Source organism: Orycteropus afer, unplaced genomic scaffold (genome assembly GCF_000298275.1).
Source record: "Orycteropus afer afer isolate SDZICR_OR568_19922 unplaced genomic scaffold, OryAfe1.0 scaffold00419, whole genome shotgun sequence".
NCBI lineage: Eukaryota > Metazoa > Chordata > Mammalia > Tubulidentata > Orycteropodidae > Orycteropus > Orycteropus afer.
In genome coordinates, this window is record NW_006922006.1 from 1,978,256 (window position 1) to 1,995,596 (window position 17,341).

General features: G+C 55.5%; 2 protein-coding genes across 2 annotated transcripts in view; both read left to right on the plus strand.

Moving 5' to 3' along the window:
• SSRP1 (structure specific recognition protein 1) overlaps positions 1 to 213 on the plus strand; it is a 9,213-nt gene extending 9,000 nt beyond the window's left edge. The window contains exon 16 of the mRNA XM_042782699.1: positions 117 to 213. Coding sequence (XP_042638633.1) covers positions 117 to 213 — 97 coding nt within the window. The remainder of the gene's footprint in view (positions 1 to 116) is intronic.
• A 4,911-nt stretch (positions 214 to 5,124) lies between these two features.
• The window catches only part of TNKS1BP1 (tankyrase 1 binding protein 1), a 27,141-nt gene continuing 14,924 nt past the window's right edge, over positions 5,125 to 17,341 (plus strand). The window contains exons 1-4 of the mRNA XM_007953872.2: positions 5,125 to 5,218; positions 6,522 to 7,155; positions 8,559 to 8,622; positions 15,085 to 16,461. Coding sequence (XP_007952063.1) covers positions 5,125 to 5,218; positions 6,522 to 7,155; positions 8,559 to 8,622; positions 15,085 to 16,461 — 2,169 coding nt within the window. The remainder of the gene's footprint in view (positions 5,219 to 6,521; positions 7,156 to 8,558; positions 8,623 to 15,084; positions 16,462 to 17,341) is intronic.

The following is a 17,341-nucleotide window of genomic DNA, read 5'->3' on the forward strand; positions in this document are numbered from 1 at the left end:
AGTGGCTTGGCGGAATTCTGAGGTTCTGAAGGTGGGTACTGGCATTGTACTGAGCGGGTAGGGAATTGGGGGCCCTTCACCACTGAAAAATGGCTGGGAGGGCATCCAGGTCATTCCTCTGAAGAGACCTTTTGTTTTCAGGACTCGGAAGAAGAGGAACTAGCCAGTACTCCCCCCAGCTCAGAGGATTCAGCGTCGGGATCGGATGAGTAGAGAGCAGGAAATTCTCTCTCCCTGCTCGCCCAGTCACACCCCCATTCTCCCCACACGTGGTTCAGTACCAGTTTCTCCTCATATGAAAAGGAGCCCTTGGATTCTGGGCCGTCTGTCCAAGCTGTCTGGCTGGTATGCACTTCATTGGGGCGGCTAGGGAGGCGGCTTCCTCTCTGCTGCTTCACAAGATGGCGCTTTGTGATTTGGGGAGAGACTGGGTGGGAGGCAGGGCAGTGCAGGAGGCAGTCTTGCTTTCCTGACCTTGTCCGTGTGCTGCTGCTTGACCTGCTCAAGTTGCTGCAGTAGGGGCATGTGAGGTCAGGCCTGTAGGTCCTAACGGGGGCCTGTTTCTACCTTTTTTTTGGTTTTGTTTTTGTATTTCTGGTCTGTGAAAATCATTTAATAAAGGGAACTGACTTTGGAAACCACGTCCTCTGCTGTCTCTGTAGCCCTGTTGCATGCCCCCTGCTTTTCTGGTGTCGCCTACCACATTGCTCTGGCTGGGCAGGGCCCTGCTGCTAGCCAGGAAGCAGGTCTCCAGGTACATCCTGTTCCTTTCCTGGCGGGACAAGCATTGGTTTTCACCCTCTTCTGCCAAGCTAGGCCACCTGAGAGTGTGGAAATGAGAGTTGATCTGATTAGGAAGTCTCTCTCACAGTTCCACTCCATTAGCCTGGCAAACAGGCAGCAGCTTCCGGCTCCATCCTCAATCACCTATGAGTCAAGGGTCTTCCAAGGCTTTTGATAATTGAATCAGGCTTTAGATAATTGAATTGACCAGCCTCCCTGCAATTAGGGGAGTGGAAACTTGAGCCTGGAGAATTGGAGAGGACGAGTCAGGTAGTGGGTGGTGTGCACGTAATGAGGGTGGAAAGCAGTGCTGCCAGCTTCCAAAACCAAACTAGCTGCAGTGACGTCCATTCCGACTCAGCAACCTGAAAGCACTGAGTAGAACTGCCCCACACGGTTTCCAAAGCTGTAAATCTTTATGGGAGCCAATTGCCTCATCTTTCTCCCGTGGAGCAGCTAATGATTAGAACCACCGACGTTTAGGTTGCAGCGCAGCGCATAACCACTGTGCCACAAGAGCTCCTTGTCTGCCTCCCTGTGGCTCTAAATCTGAATTTACACACGTGAGGTGGCCACGCTGCCTACGTGCTCTGGAGGACTTGGGAGAGGGGGGGCTGGCAACAGGAAGCTTCTCCGGTCCGCCAACGGCTCCCTTCTTTCTAGCGGTGACTCTATGGTTCGGCCTTCAGTTTAGGCGCTTGGGACGAGTATTGGGCTGTCCTAAGGCAATCTCCTCTCTAGGCGATCGTCTTGGTGGCAATTTTGCCCAAGTGCTCGGAACTACCGAATTGCGTCAGTTTCATCGGGGTCCGAGCTGGGGCGGGCCCCTCATTTGCAAGACTCATGAATAATTGAGTACTGGGCTGCGCTGTTTGCATATGGTCGGGAGAGTTCCGTGTACGCTCACCACACCCCACGTTGCACCGGTTCATGAATGTTCATGAGGCGCCCTGGGGGCGGGGTCACAGGCGGAGCTAGAGGCGGGGCCCCGGCAGGGCTCGCGCTGCTGGGGCCGGCGGTGGCGGCGGCGGCGGCGGCCGGGACTGGCGTCGGGGCGCCGAGTGGAGCAGAGCCAGATCCCCGGGGAGCGCGTGAGTGAGCGGGGTGCAGGCGGGAGGGGGCGGGGTCCGGGACGGGGGAGGGGCATGGGAGAAGTGGGCGCTTTGCAATCGAGACCTCGGGGTTAGGTGAAGTGGGGGTCTCCGGGAAAGTTTGCTGGGGCTGGGGCCGCGTGGGCGCAGGGGCGAAGGTTGCACGGCATGGAGGTCGTGCTCGCGGAGCCAGAAGAAAGGGGAGGGCAAGGGCCTGGGGCGGGCCGAGTGCTGGGCGACCCCCGCCTCCCTTCCCCTGGACCGCGCCGGCCTCCTCCCCTGGCCCCTTCGGCACGCCCCCAGCCGCCCTGTGCCGCCCCCACCCGGTCCTCTTCCCTACTCCCCGTCTGTTCGCCGGCAGCTTCGCATCCCGCGCACAGGTCCTCCGCTGTGCCTCCTCCTCCTCCTCCTCTTCGGCTCCCGCCGCCCCCTCTGTGTCCAGAACTCCCCACTGGGCCCCTCCAGACGGCCCCTCGCCCCGGGCTGTTCCGTCCTCCTCCCTCCTCCAGCAGTTTACGCGCTGTCCGGGCCGACCTCTCTGGCCAGAGATCCTAAGGGCCATAGGGACCATCCTGTCTACCCCAGGACCCACCAGGACCCTGCCCCGGGCTCGAGCCGCCCAACACCTCCCTAGCCTTTCTGGCGGCCTTTGCTCCCAGGGGTCAGTCAGCTCGGCTCTCCTGGACTCCTGGGGTTGGGGAGTGGTGCGAGCCGCTGCGATTCTGCAGCTTCTGGCTATAGTCTGGTCACCAGGGGCTCCAGGCTGGGGCTTCTGAGCTACTGTGGTCCCCTCCCCAGTTGGGGAATCCAGGACCCCACGTTCATGACTACTTTCTGTGGCAGCCCCTTACACCCCAGAGGTGCCCATTAGGCCCCCAGGTGGAAGGTTTTTCGGGCCTGGGCCAATTTGTCCCCATTTCTAACCACCTACACCATGTCCCTTGAAATAATGCTCAAGGACAAGGAAACATCTCGTGTTTTTAAATTTTATTTTTACAATCATGTGGCTCCTCCCCCATGCACACTTGGAAGAGGCCCTGCTCAGTGTTTCTCCCACCCACAGTGAGCAGTCCTGAGCGGTTGCTGGCTGGCTGGTTGACCAGTTCGATAGTCCTCGGTTTCTCTGTACCCTTCACACATCCTCTCCCGTGTTTGAAACAGCGGAGCAGGGTCAGAGGTGGGTGGGATGGGTTTTGCATAGGTTGGGCACCTAAGGCCTCTTTTTAGGGGTTGGTGCTGTCTTCTCAGACCAGCTGGAGTGTGTGTGAGGGAGGGAGGTGGTGCTTCTTGTAGGTTGGAGAGGGTTGGGTTGCTCTCCTGTGCATTGAGGTGATAGGAGACAGTCCCCTTCCTTTGATCTCAGGGGGCAGGATACAGTCCCCCAGGCTGGAGTGCCCCGGAGGTCTTGTGGGTGAGATGGTACTTCAGGAGCCAGGATGGGAACTGAACTGAAGAGGTGGTGGAGTGTCAAGTGCAGGTGACTTGAGCACGGCATGTGAGAATGAAGAAATGGTCTGGGAATGCTGACAGCCTGGGGTCTAGGGAGAGGAGGAGGTGGTTACCAGAGATGTTTGCTCGTTGGTGACATTGAGAATAGAGTAATAGTTAACCAACATTTACTGGGCACTTATTTTATGCTGGTGGCATAGTGCCTAAGGCACTTGACTGCTAACCAGAAGGTTGGCGGTTCAAGCCCACCAGCCACTCCGCGAAAGGCGGACTGGGCAATCTACTGTAAAGATTTACTTGCCTGGGAAACCCAAAGGGGGTCGTTATGAGTCAGAATCCTCGATGGCAGTGAGTTTGGTTTTGGTTTTGGTGTTTTATGCTGGTCCTTGTGCTAAGTAGTGTGCATGCATGAAAGGCGCCTTGGTGGCCCAGTGACCTGTAGGTCAGTGGTTTGAACTCACCAGCCGCTCCCAGAGGATGTGGCAGTTTTAAAGGCTACAGCCTTGGAAACCTTATGAAGCTGTTCTGCTTGGCCCTAGCTTTGCTAGGCGTTGGAATCGACTCAGTAGCAGTGGGTAAAGAATATCTTGCTTAAGCCCCCGGTAGCCTTTATAGCCCTATTTTTCAGATAGGGAAACTGAGGCTTAGAGAAGCAAGCAGTCGGCCCAAGATCACACAGCCACAAAGTGGTAGATCCACCCCACACTTGAATCCTGGTTCTCCTGTTCCTGACATGGAGGAGGGGATACCCATTTGGGTTCTGCCATGGACTGTGTCTCCTGGATTAATGTTTTTCCTTCTCCTCTCCCCACCAAATCCCTGTCCGCCAAACCTGGGCTGGTGACTGATGCCCACATATCCCCCTTTTTCATAGGCTGTGGCTGTCACTCGTTGGCTGCTCTAGAAGGGGGAACCCCAGGGAGTTTTTCCCCCAAGCCACTCCACCCCCCGGATGTTCTCAAGCCCTGTCCCATTCTCCCAGCCCAGGCCTGGGCCGGCTCCTCCTTCCTCTTGGCAAGGCTCTGGAAATCCAGTGGGAGGCCATTGCTATGGCAACAGGACTAGGCCCTGGCTTTACCTCATCAAATTCTAAGCTGAAGCCAAAGCGATTGAGAAATTAAAGAAAAAAAAATGTATTCCAGATGTTTACTTTTTATTCCTCATTTTTCCGTGTTTGGATGAGACAGCACGGAGGGAGGCGGGAGTGGGGCAGGGATGTGGGGGGGTGGTTGGCTGGGGGAGAGGGAACCACTCCCTGCTGGAGGAGGGGGGGGGGAAGGAGAGTGAGCGGGGGAAGGGGGAGGCGGGCCGTGGGGCGGAACCCCAGGTTGGGGAGGAGCGGGTTTTTCCCGTCTCCCATGAGGTGGTTCATGGAGAGACTTTAGACTTGGCGGCCCTCCTTGCTTTACCCCGAATAGGTAACTCCAGCGGGGCCACTGGACCCAAGGGACTCCTTGGGAACGGTAAGTGAGGTGAGTTGGAGAGCTTGCCAGAGGAGGGAGCAGTGGGTGGCTCCCTGAAGCTCAGGACTTGGGTTGGGAGGCAAGAGTTGGAGAGTGAGCTGGGAATGGTGGAGGACCGGGCTGCTGGGGTCCTCCTTTGACCTGCCCCAGCCCCCCTGGAAGTTCTCTTCTGTCCCACTCACTCTGCTTTCTGCTGCAAGTAGAGACGTCCCTTGGCCGAGCCTGCTGCCAGCGCCCCCTTTTTCCTTCTCTTCCCTTTCTCTCTTTTCCTGGGTCTTCAGTTGCAGCAGCTCACACCCCTCTGCTCCCCGGTTCTCTCGCAGGGTCTGCCGCATACGATGAAAGTTTCCACTCTCAGGGAAGGCACGGCCATGGCTTCCCTGCTGCCCCGGGAGAAGGAGGAGGAGCTGGTGCCCGCTGGCTCCGAGCCAGGTACCCATGGGTGCAGGATGGGGCGAGTAGCTGGGGAGGAGGCTTAGAGGGGCAGAGACTGTACCCTCATTCTCTTAGTGGAGGTGGGCCAACAGTGGTTCTGGTGAGGTGGGAGTGAGGAAGTGCAGATGGCTTTGAAAGGGTCCCAGCCCCTTTGGAAGAGGCTGTTGAGACCATCTGGGACAGATTGAAATTCTAAGAGCCCCAGCAGGTACGAGCAGACAGGGCCCTTCAAGATGGTGTTTATCAAGCTGCATGCTTTACAGAGGGTAAACTGAGGCCCAGAAGGGAGTTATGGGCTTTGAACCCAGGCCTTCTGGCTTCCTGTCTAGTTTCCTTTCTTTCACTGGGCTGAATGAGGGTGATGTGGTATTCTCTTAGAAGGGAGGTGGCCATGAGTAATTCCAAGGTCTTGTCCTAGGCATTGGAATGCCTTATATAGAAGGTAGGTTTTTGGTCTTGCTTCTTTTTCTTTTGTTTGGTTTAGGTCAATAGTAAATTTGCATTCCCAATCAGATCATACACCAGATGACATTAGGGAGGTGGCCTGGGAGTGCCCTAGGGGAGGGAGCAGTAAGGAGGCAGGTCCAGAAGCCCAGTTGGGGTTAGAGCAGAGTGTCCTGTCATTGAAGGGGAAGAGACTAGACTGGGAGATAGTGGGCCAATTGCGTGATAGGAGCAGGCTGGCCTTTATCTGTGAACTCATTTGCCTATTCATTCATTCATTTTTGCTTTTTCCTGATAAGAGCTTGTGCTAGCTACCAAAAAAGGGTAGAAGGAGAAATAAGGTGCCAGCCGGGCCCTTTAAATAAGCACATCTCGCCAGAGGGGTCAAGGGGGGCAAGGAGCTTTGGTGGTGCAGTGTCTAAGGCATTTGACTGCTAACCAGAAGGTTGGTGGTTCAAACCCACCAGCCACTCCACAGAGGGACGATGGGGCAATCTATTTCTGTAAAGATACTGCCTCGGAAACCCAGTGGGGGTTGCTGTGAGTCAAAATCGACTTGATAGCAGTGGGTCTAGTTTTGTTTTGGGGGGCCCTTCAATAGCTGTAACTTATATGAGGGGGATTTGCCTCAACGTTTTGGGAGCTTGGAGAAGGGAGAAGGTGCTTCTGGGATGTGTGTGGGAAGTTAAGGGAAGCGTCAGGAAGGAGGTGGCATTTGACTTCTGGCCTTGTAGGACTCAGACATTCTGAGACCTGGAGGGTAGGAGATGAGGTGGAACAGGATACACAAGAAGTTCTGCTTTCTGGCTCTTCTGACAGCTGTCCCCCTCTCCCCCCAATCCTTTCCTTTTGATAGGTGACCCTCGTTCCAAACCCCCGGTCAAGCCCAAACCCCGGGCCCTGCCTACCAAGCCCGCGCTGCCTGCCAAGCCCAGCCTGCTGGTGCCTGTAGGGCCTCGGCCCCCTCGGGGTCCCCTGGCCGAGCTACCTTCTGCTCGGAAGATGAACATGCTGGCAGGACCCCAGCCCTATGGTGGCAGCAAGCGTCCCCTCCCCTTTGCACCAAGGCCTCCTGCTGAGGTCCCTGATGGCGGAGAAACTGCTCCAGAGACGGGCAAGGAGGAGGCTGGCAAAGAGGAGGTGCCCCCCTTGACCCCTCCGGCGAGATGTGCTGCCCTGGGTGGCGTGCGGAAGGCCCCAGCCCCCTTCCGCCCAGCCTCAGAGCGCTTTGCGGCCACCACAGTGGAAGAGATCCTGGCCAAGATGGAACAGACTCGGAAGGAGGTCCCTGCCAGCCCTGACCGCCTCTGGGGCTCCCGCCTCACCTTCAACCATGACGGCAGTTCACGTTATGGCCCCAGGACCTATGGTGTGGCCACCAGCCCCAGGGATGAGGATGGTGTGACCCTCTCGAGGGCATGGTGCCAGGAGGGGCCTGTGAAGTCTCCAGCAGAGAGCCGGCAAGAGCACAGCAGGACCCCCCCGGAGAGGTGAGGGCTGGGAGAACCCTAGTTTTGTTGAAGCCTGGAGATGAAGGGGCTGAGGATGCCATGGGCGGCCCCCTCTGGGACTGTCACCGGCACCTTTAGGCGAGTTGAATGCTGGTAGTGCAGGCACACCCTGGTCTTAAGTGTCACTAATTGATTTCTCCCCTGCTTACCGAGCTGTTGCGTGTTTGTAGTACAGCAGTCATATGTCTAGTGTAGAAATTTACTTTCAGTTTCTATATGTTGAGAGCTGGGTCCCCAAGATAGTATTTTCCAAACTTGGCCTCTTAATCCAAAGCCATCCTGTTGGGTGAAAGGTCTCTTAGACCCATTTTAGAGAAGAGAAGACTGAGGCTCGGAAATGACTTCCCACAGTCGCTCAGCAAGTTAAGAGGCAGAGCTGGGGTTTGTATTCGGGTCTGCTTGATTCTGCAATCTGTGCTGTGGGCAGAGCAGTGTGCCAGGGGTGGGAGGAGCGGCAGATGAGCAGGGCACAGGCTGTGCCAGAGGAGGAGTCTGATGGCAGAGATAAGACACGCACATACCAGGGAGCGTGAAGGCACAGACTGTGGTGGGGCTGTTGGGCTGGAGACTGTGGCATTTAACACACTTCTCCGGAGTTGGCCAGTGGGTGCCTCTTGGGGTGGTGGGCACAGTGCAGTGGAGGAAAAGGCTGGGGGATCTCGGGCTGCATGGAGGAAGTCTTCCTTGGGGCGAGGGAGAGCCAGCTGGAGGCACAGCTGTCCCCTTGGGCAGCCCTGTTGGGCCCACGGGCTCCCTTCCCCCTCCTGCCCCTGGGAAGGGTAGGGCTGCTGTGGTCTGGGGCCCCTGCCCTGCCCTGCCCACCAGCCTTGCCCTTCTCTCACCTGAAAGTACCTGGAGGAGGGCCCTGGAGTTAACCCTTCCTGTGTCCCAGACCTGGGCGACCATGAGGTCACGTGGCTCAGATTGGGTTCCACCCTCCTTCCTCCTTCCCTTTCTTGCTCCAAGCAGGGCTTAAGAGGCACAGCCTCAGCCTTGGAAAATCACTCTCTCCCCCTTTTCCTCCCCCTGCAATCCTTCCAGAAGTATTGGCAGGGCAGCCGGGACCAGCTGCACACTCCCTGGCTGGGGGAGGGCCTTAACCCCTTAGGGGTCAGGGGAAGGAGTTGTTGTTTTGAGAACCACTCAGGGGTCTGGATGTACAGGATCCTTTCTCCAAAGGAACTGGTAAGCTTAACCTCTTTTGGGCTGGCAGGCAGTTGGCACTAACGATCTTCTGGGGGCATTTTCTTTGTGCCTGGGGTGTTAACCTTTGGATGCTATTAAAGTTCCTCAGGGAGGCTCTAGGACCAGCCCTCCATTCTTTTCCGTTCTTTGGGAGTCTTGGGACATTCTGGGTCTGCATTTCCGCTCTTCTCTCATAGGAGTCCGCCTTCGGACCGGCCCTTCAACGGGGACCTGCTGGCCAGCTCTGAGCCACCTGCTGACGTGAGTACCCCTCCTGAATCAGGATCATAGCATTGGAGAGGTGTCCACGCTCACCTCTTGCACCCTCCTCCTAGTTGAGATGGGGAAACAGGCCCGTGGAGGGGTTGGGTTGCCCCGGGTTGCTCAGCAAATTGGTGTTGGAGCCGTCCTGGGATCTTGGTTGCTTGACTCCCAGACCAGTGCTCTCGATTGCCAAGATGGCCAAGTATGGTTCAGACCACGAGGCTGCGCCTCACAGGAAGTAACTACAATAATCATGTTGTTGCCAGATAGTATTCTCTTGTTACCTGTTTGGAAGTAGATCACCAGGTCTTTCTTCCTAGTCTGGTTTAGTCTGGAGGTTCTGTTGAAACCTGTCCACCATGGGTGACCCTGCTGGTATTTGAAACACTGGTGGTATGTCTTCTAGCATCTGAGCAACACGCAAGTCCCACAGTATGGCAGACAGACAAATGGGTGTAGTTACCTTAACAACCACCAGTCAGGAAGCACCTTCTGTGTGCTAGGGATGTCCCAGGACATTAACTGACCCAGCCCTTAGGGTGACTCTGGAAAGTCACCATAACTAACCTTAACTAGTCCTGCTAGTTCCACATGAGAATGAGGATGAGGACACCAAGGCTCATGGAGCTTACGTTTTGATTCAGGGTCACCCATGTAGGAAGGGGCTGAGGTGGGACCGGAACTGTCTGGAACCCTGTGCTCCCTGGCTGTGCTGCCTTCTCCAGGTTCTGATTCAGGAAGAGCTCTGTTTTGGGGGTTTCCTGATCCCTGTCCCCACACCACAGTATACCCGAGTGCTCGGGGGTGGTCAGCTTGCTTTTCAGGTGGCCCTTCTTCCTCCAGAGCCCTTGCCAGCTAGTGGCTGTCCTGTTGCCCTGCGATGGAGACTTGACTCCATCTGACAATGTTTACTGAGCGCCTGCTCTGAGCTGGTGGCTGAGGAAACAGCACCATCCCTGCCCTTAGGAAGCTTACCTTCTGATGGGTAGACACAAACGCTGGCATCCGTATAAACCATCCAGTATGTGGTGTGTAGACGAATGCTGCGGGAAGACTGAAGAGGTGGAGTGCTGGGATGAGGGTACGTGGGGAGGTCTCCCTGACAAGTGACATTCGAAGAAGTCCAGGAAGTGAGCCATGTGGATGTTTGGGGAGCAGCATTCTTGGCAGAGGGACCAGCATGTGCAAAGGCCTTGGTGTCATCTTGGCAAGGAAGCCAGGGTCACAGTGAGAGAGGAGGAAATGGATAGAAGGTGGTGATGCAGAGGGAACTGGGTGGGATTGCATCAAGCCTTGCAGGCTGCGGTAAGGACTTTGGCTTGAGTGAGGGAAAGAAGCCACCAGGGGGTCTGGAGGGGAGGACAGACATGAGCTGACTTGGTTTTATAGTGTCATCTTGCCTGCTAACCGAAGGGTAGTAGGAGCAGCAGTGGCAGGGACCAGTTAAGAGGTGGCTGGAGTAGTTAAGATGGGAGATGATGGCCACTTGGACCCTGGAGGTCACCTACGTTGGAGCTGGTGAGAAATGGTTGATTTTGACTATATTTTGAAGGTGGAGAGGGCCGGGTTTGCAGTTAGCTCGATGTAGGGGGAGAGAAAGCGTGGAATCAGGGATGATTCCATGGCTTTTGGCCTGAGCAACCGGAAGGATGAAGTTGCTGTTTATTGAGAGAGGGAATTCTCAGGGCGAGGGGAAGATGGGGATGATATAAGCAGCTTGCTTTTGGAGTTGCTGAGTTTGAGATGCCTTTTTGATGTCTAAGATGACAGACATATCGAGTGGGCAGTTGGAAGTGCGGGCCTGGAGTTCAGGGGATGGGAGCGAGCTGGAGAGGAGAACTGTGGTCGTCAGAGTCTTCATCATCTCCTTGTCTCCTCGCTGCAAGTACCAGTCGCTGCTGGGCCAGTTCTGACTCACGGTGACCCTGTGTATGTGAAACAGAACTATGCTCCATCGGGTTTTATTTTTCAGAAGATTTTTATATACTGCCATCTGATGGCTTCTTGTTCTTTTTTTAACTTTACTTATCTTGTTGCTGTTGTTGACAACATACACAGCAGGACATAGACATTCAGTGATTTCCGTACGTTCAATTCAGCGACATTGATTCCGCTCTTCAAGTTACGCAGCCATTCTCTCCCTCCTTGTCCGAATTGTTCCTCCGTCATTTATGTCAACTCACTGCCTCCTAAGTTTCCTATTCAGTGTCTGATTACCTAACAAGCACGGTACGCATGGGCGTAACTTGAAGATCTGTAGTGAACAATTTCATGTTTTTTCACCACATCAAATATTTTATTTCTGGATATGGCTGGCATGTGTTTTCGAACCCTACAGCACCTTCCTATAGAATCAAAGCCTCTTTTCAAGTTTACAGTCCTGACGGGGATGGAGTACCCAGTAAGCAAAGTAAGCACGGGCTGCCTTGTGGTTACTTACTAATGAAAGATGTGGTGAAACCTACATGAAGCTCTTCGGGACAGATTAGTGAAGGAGCCCTGGTGGTACGGTGCTTAGACTAGTAAATCACCACCAGTGAGCCCGGGCTTCTCTCGCTTACTGGTTACCTGCCCTGTTCCCGTTTAAGCTTCTGAGTTATCATCGATTTGATCCCATATAGATAACTTTTAAAAGAACACAGTGTTCGGGGCAAGACATTCTTCACTGTTGTTTGGTTAAAGGAGCCCTGGTGATGCAGTGGTTGAAGCACTCGAATGCCAGCTAAAGGCTGGCACTTCAAACCTACTAGCTGATCTATGGGAGAAAGATGTGGTAGTCTGCTGCTGTAAAGACTGACAGCCTTGGAAATCCTGTGGGTCAGTTGTCTGTCCCATAAAGTCAGAATCGCTATGGGTTAGAATTGATTGGATAGCAGTGGGCTTGGGTTTTTGGTTTATTGTTTGGTTTACAGAAGTTTTCGGGGCATATTTTTGATGTAAGGTTTAAAGGTTATCTTGGGGTTCATCCAGCCTCAGTGCCTCCATAAAGTCTGAATTCCATGAGAATTCCATAAGGTGGCAGATTCGTTTGGAAATTGATTACCAGGCCTTTCTTCTGAGGTGCTCTGGGTGACTCGACCTGCCAACTCTTCGGTTAGCAGCCAGGAGTGTTAACCATTCGCGCCACCCGGTGACTGACTCCTTCCCCACCACAGGTGCTTGTTAAAGCTTTACCACTGGCTGAGATCACCACGGGTGTAGGTGAAGATCCAGGGGGCGGGAAGAGGAGCAAGGACTCAGCTCTTGGGCACTCCTGGGCTAAGAGAGTGGGCAGAACAGAAAGAGCCGGCAGAGGAGCCTGGGCACTGGGAAGGAGGTCGGAGGAAAGCTGGCCGGTCAAGTCCTGGGGGGCAAATGCAGGCAGCGTATTGAGGAGGACATAGCCATCATGTCCAGTCCTGCTGACAGGTCAAGTAAGGTGAGCACGGAGAATTGGATTTAGCTGTGTGCATGTCATCGGCAACCTTGGCGAGAGTAGTTTATGTGGTGAGGTAGAGGAAAGCCTTTTTGGAGTGGGTTCAAGAGAGGCTGGGACAGAGGAACTGTAGACAGTGGTGTAGGCAAATCTTTCTAGAGAGTGAGCAGTAGCTGGAGTGTGGGGCCAAGATAGTGTTTTATTTTTGTTTATTTCTTTTAAAGACAAGGAGAAATGAGAGAAGTTTGCTGGTGGAAATGATCTAGTAGGGAGGGAACAATTGATGATGTGGCGAGAGGAGGAGGTAACCTTGGCTATGAGAAAGGACTGTTCATTTGTAATTGTAAAGGGTGGCAGAGTGCATGGCACACATGCTGGTAGCAGGGACGTGGAGGGGCAAGGTAGCAGGTGTTCCCTGCTGATGGCTTCCTTGTTCTCAGGCCACAGGAAGCAAGGCTGTCATCAGGGAGAGAGGACGGAGAGGAGGTGTTGGAGGTTCCGGGAGAGAAGATGCAGTTGTTGTCTGGGAAAATGGGCGAGTGAATGGAAGGCTGGGGATGTAGTAGGGTTGCTGGGCTGCTCTTGGGCCCGTGTGAGGCCCGTGGTCGTAGATTGGAAATGAGACCAGCTTCATGGTGTGTGCTTCTCTAGTCACGTCCAGGGGCTTGGGCACTGGTGTAGGGTTAGTGGAGAGCTGTGCAGAAACAGGTTAAACAGAATGGAGGAGGGAACAAGGGAGTTGAGGGGTGTGTAAAAAAAAGACTTTAATGATGGTAAAAAGAGAGAAGAGGGGAGTGAGTACAGTGACAAGGAAGTCAGATTCATGGACTGTGCCCAGAGGGCCTGAGAATTGAGCACGTTGGGGAAATTGAGTGAGCTGGACAGATAAGAGGTGAAGTGAGCGAGTGGGAAACTTAAAATTGAGATTTTTGGATGGGTTGCTGTTATTGATAAGGACAAGGTCTGGGGTACGACCCTGGAGAGGGTGGGGCACACAACACTGGAGGAGAGAAGGACAAGGACCAGAGAGCCAGGGTGTTGGAAGGTCACCTGTGTGACTGTTGAAATCCCTAAGAATTATAACAGGAGTAGTGTTGGGGATTCCATGCAGAGAGAACAGGGCTGGATTTCCACCCGGGGATGGTTCATCCGTCGGTGGAGGCTTTGGTGTTGCCGTGATACGGAACAGGTTTCGATAGACCTCCCAGACAAAGACAGACTAGGAAGGACTAGGGAGGAAGACCTGGTGTTCTGCTTCCAGAAATCAGTCGGTGAAAACCCTGGGGGTCACAGCATTGTGGGCCTCTGCTGATCGGGGGGATGGCGCAGGATCACAGAGCACTTTGCTCTGTTGTCCTGGGGTTGCCGTGACTTGCAGGCTGACTCAACAGTAGCTAACAACGTCCACAATGGTGGTGGGGCAGGTGCAGTGAGTCAGGGGCCAAACTTTGTAAGGAAGGCAGGGTAATGACCCGGATCTGCCCCGTACTGCCACACAGAGGGCTGTGGTGGGATTGGTGGAGGGCATGAGCTTCAAAACTAGAGTTTGTGTTTAGGGAGGAGAGCATGGAGGGTACGGAAGGGGCCTTGAGGAGCAAGCAGGACCACTTCCCCTTCCTTGAGCCTCGGGATGGTGATGGAGAAGACACAGTCCTTCTGGAGAGGACAGCAAGGGACGTGTGACCCCTGGGGAGGGCAAAGGGCATATGAAGCAAGACTTTTCATTGTCTGGGCACAGTGGCAGTGGAGTGGTCATGGGATACCAGGTGCCTGGTGCCTCCTCTGCCCCCTTCCGCTCCCTGGCTCTCCTCACCCCCAGCCCCCCTCCTTCTACTGCATCCACTCTTTCTGATTAGTCCTGTGCTATGAGACCATGTGCACACATCCTGTTTAATCCTTCCCTGGCTCTGTCAGGTGCACATTGTTACCACTGGCCCCAGTTTATAGATGGGCAAGCTGAGGCTCAGAGAGACCGAGTGACCTCCATACAGGGGCGCATGCAGTTTGCAGTGCTGGGTGACTCCAGGCCCCTTCATTCCCCATGCACAGTGGGCTCTGCACCCCAAGGCCTTCCTGCTTCCTCGGGAAGTGCTGGTGGCTGGGGATGCACAGAGTGGGGTGGGGAACTCCCCCCTCCCCCCATAACTGTTCCTGGGAGCTGGCCTGGAGAGGCTCTGGGCTTAGAGTCCTGCTCTGTGGTAACCTGCCCCCTCCCCTCATTCCCATGATGCCCAGATGGTCACGTTCCCCATTTTCCTTTCCCTAAAGCAGGTGTTGACTGTGAGCCATAGACTCTTAGATCTGTGGATGAGCTCTGGGTTGCAGGGGTTGGTGTGGTTTTGAACTGCCTGAAATGGTATGAATGTGACTAAGGCGCTCTGATGGCATAGTGCCTATGACATTTGACTGCTAACCGGAAGGTTGGTGGTTCAAACCGACCAGCCACTCCACAGAAGGAAGATGGCAATCTACTTCCATAAAGATTTACTACTTTGGAAAACCAAAGGGGTCGCTGTGAGTCAGAATCAACTCAGTGGCTGTGAGTTTTTTTTAAATGTGAACAAGGTTATGTGTATGTTCTAGGGAGAAGGCCCAATAGACGGGCCTGTGACCCTGAGTGGAGTCCCTGGGTAGTGCCCACAGTTATGCACTAGGGTACTAACCAAAAGGTTGACAGTTTGAATCCACCTTGAGCTGTGTCGGGAGAAAGACCTGGTGACTTGCTTGTGAAAAGTCATCCATTGGAACCCTGTGGAGCACAGTCCTGCTCTGACGCTCATGGGGTCCTCGTGACTTAGAATCCACTTGGTGGCAGCTGGTCACTGAGAAGTGTGAGAACCCCTGCTCTAGTCCATCTTTGGAGCTTCTCCCAGTGTCCCGAAAGGCCTGGTCCCCTAGAGGCCTCCTTCTGAGCTGTGGTTTCCTCCTCCTGGTCTGTAAGGTCAGAGTGTGAGAAGGCGGCTGACCTAGGGTGTCTCTGGGGCTGGGGGGCCTCCCTGGCCAAGCTGCAAGGAGGGTAATGGCTTTTCACCTTTCTCTTGCAGGTTTCTGAGCCCTGGGTCCCGTCAAGTCTAGGCTCAGCCTCAGGGAATAGAGGCTGTGCAAGCCCTGGCCTCGCTGTGGATGCCTCAGGCCTTGTGCCCGAGTCTCCCTGTCATCCGTCACCTGATCAGAGCCCTTCCTGCCCCTCTCAGCTTCCAGAAGCCCAGAGCCCTGCAGCTTCCAGGGCTTCTGCCTGCCCCCTGGTAACTCTGGCATCCCCAAATCCAGCCCTGCTGGATGAGGGCTCCTGCCACCTTCCTGACCTGGGGCTCCTTCCCGAGGGAGCCCCAGAGGCCCCGAGGCCCAGCAGCCCTCCCCTGGAGAAGGGCTCGGGGTGCCACAGCCCGGAGCAGCCGCTGGCCACCTCACCCCGACCTCTGATCGAAGGGGGTGAGTTCCTGGACCTCATGCAGACGTTTGCATCCGACAAGGAGGAGGTGGAGGCCAAGCGTCACTCAGACCTCCGGCCCGCCAGCCTGGCTCAGCGCCGCTTCTCTGAAGGTGTCCTCCGGTCGCCTGGCCAGGACCAGGAGAAGCTAGGGGGCTCACTGGCTGCCCTGCCCCAAGCCCAGGGGAACCAGGCAGCCCTGGATCAGCCCTTTGGGAGTGGCACAGAGTCCAACTGGAGCCTGTCACAGTCATTTGAGTGGACCTTCCCCGCGAGGCCCTCAGGGCTGGGCACGTTTCGTCTGGACTCCCCGCCCCCGTCCCCGATCACAGAAGCCACTGAGGCAGCGGAGGCCGCTGAGGCCCGCGACTGCGCTGTGTCCGTAGAGGAGGAAGGCGTGTCTGAGCAGGGGCAAGGAGAGCGGGCACTTCCACAGGGCCTGGGAAGGCCGAGTTCCCAGCTGCGGGGCGATGATCCCGGAATCTCCCCAACCCAACAGGGTGACTGGGTGAGTCACCCTGCGTCCCCAGCTGGTGCCCTCAAGCCCCTGTCTACAGTGGGGGGCCCACTTAGGTCCGCTCCCCTGCTGCAGGCCGAGGAGAGGTACGAGGAGCGGGAGCCCCTGGCCGGACAGGAGCTGCCCCTCCCTCCAGCCACCAGGGAGGCAGCCCTGCCCATCCTGGAGCCTGTTCTGGGGCAGCAGCAGCCGGTACCCCCTGACCAGCCCTGTGTCCTCTTTGTCGACACCCCTCACCCTGGGCGGGTGTTGCCTACAGAGGAGGAGGCAGTGACTCTGGCCCAGGCTGAGGCCACCCAGCCCAGGACAGAGGCTCAAGAACCCTGCAGGGCCTCCCCAGAGCCAGTGGGCCCCGGAAGCAGTTCCCGATGGCTGGATGACCTCCTGGCTTCGCCGCCACCTGGTGCTGGCAGTGCGAGGCGGGGAGCTGGATCCGAGCCAAAGGACGTGCAGACCCCCAGCACCTGCTCTGAGGTGAGGGACAGAGATTTACAGGGAGGGTGAAGCCTCGGGAAGGAGGCCGGGGATTGGCTGGGCTTCATTGTTTTGACACCAGCTTTATGAACTAAGGCCTGTAGCTCATAACTACAGTCCTGCAAAGCTTGATGGAGCAGAGAGCGCCTGGGGCAGCAGCCTGGTGGTCGGGGTTTAGTGCAAACCCTGATCCACCAGCCACTAGCTGTGTACTCTTGGGAATGCACCTGACTTCTAAGTCTCAGAGACCCCTGGTGGAAATAGCAACTCTTACTTCGAGTTGTGTCGAGGTAGTAAGATAGGATGAGGAAAGTGCCTGGTGCCGTGTTTAGCAGACAGTAGGCGTTCAGTCCATCGGCGTGAGTAATAGCGTAAAAGGCAAGCGGATGTAGCAATTTAGAGCGTGGGCTCCGGAACCAGACTGCCTGGGTTCAAATCCTGGCTCTGCTGTTTAAGCAGGTGTGACCTGGAACAGGGTACTTTTCTGCCCTGTGCCTCAGTTTCCACAGCTGTAAAACGGAGATAACTGATGATCTCTGCCTCAGAGGGTAACTGTGAGGGTTAAATGAGTCATAATACGTGCAGAGTATGCTAAGAATAGTGGCTCGCTCCTTTCGGGCTGAATAGGCGTTGGCTTTTATGAAGTTATTACTGTTTAGCTTGGGACCTGTCTTAGAGGTGGGAGCTGAGGCCTGAGGGGGCAGAGACTCATGCAAGGTTACCCAGCAAGTTGGGGCTAGGCCGACCCGGTGCCCTTTCTCCTACCCTGCTGCCTCTGAGTTTAAGGCTAGGGTCCAGGTGGCTTTTGAAATTTATTTTTCTCTGGCTGGCCTGGGCTGCTGGGGGCGGGGCTGGAGGGAAGGCGGAGCCGGGCCTGGGG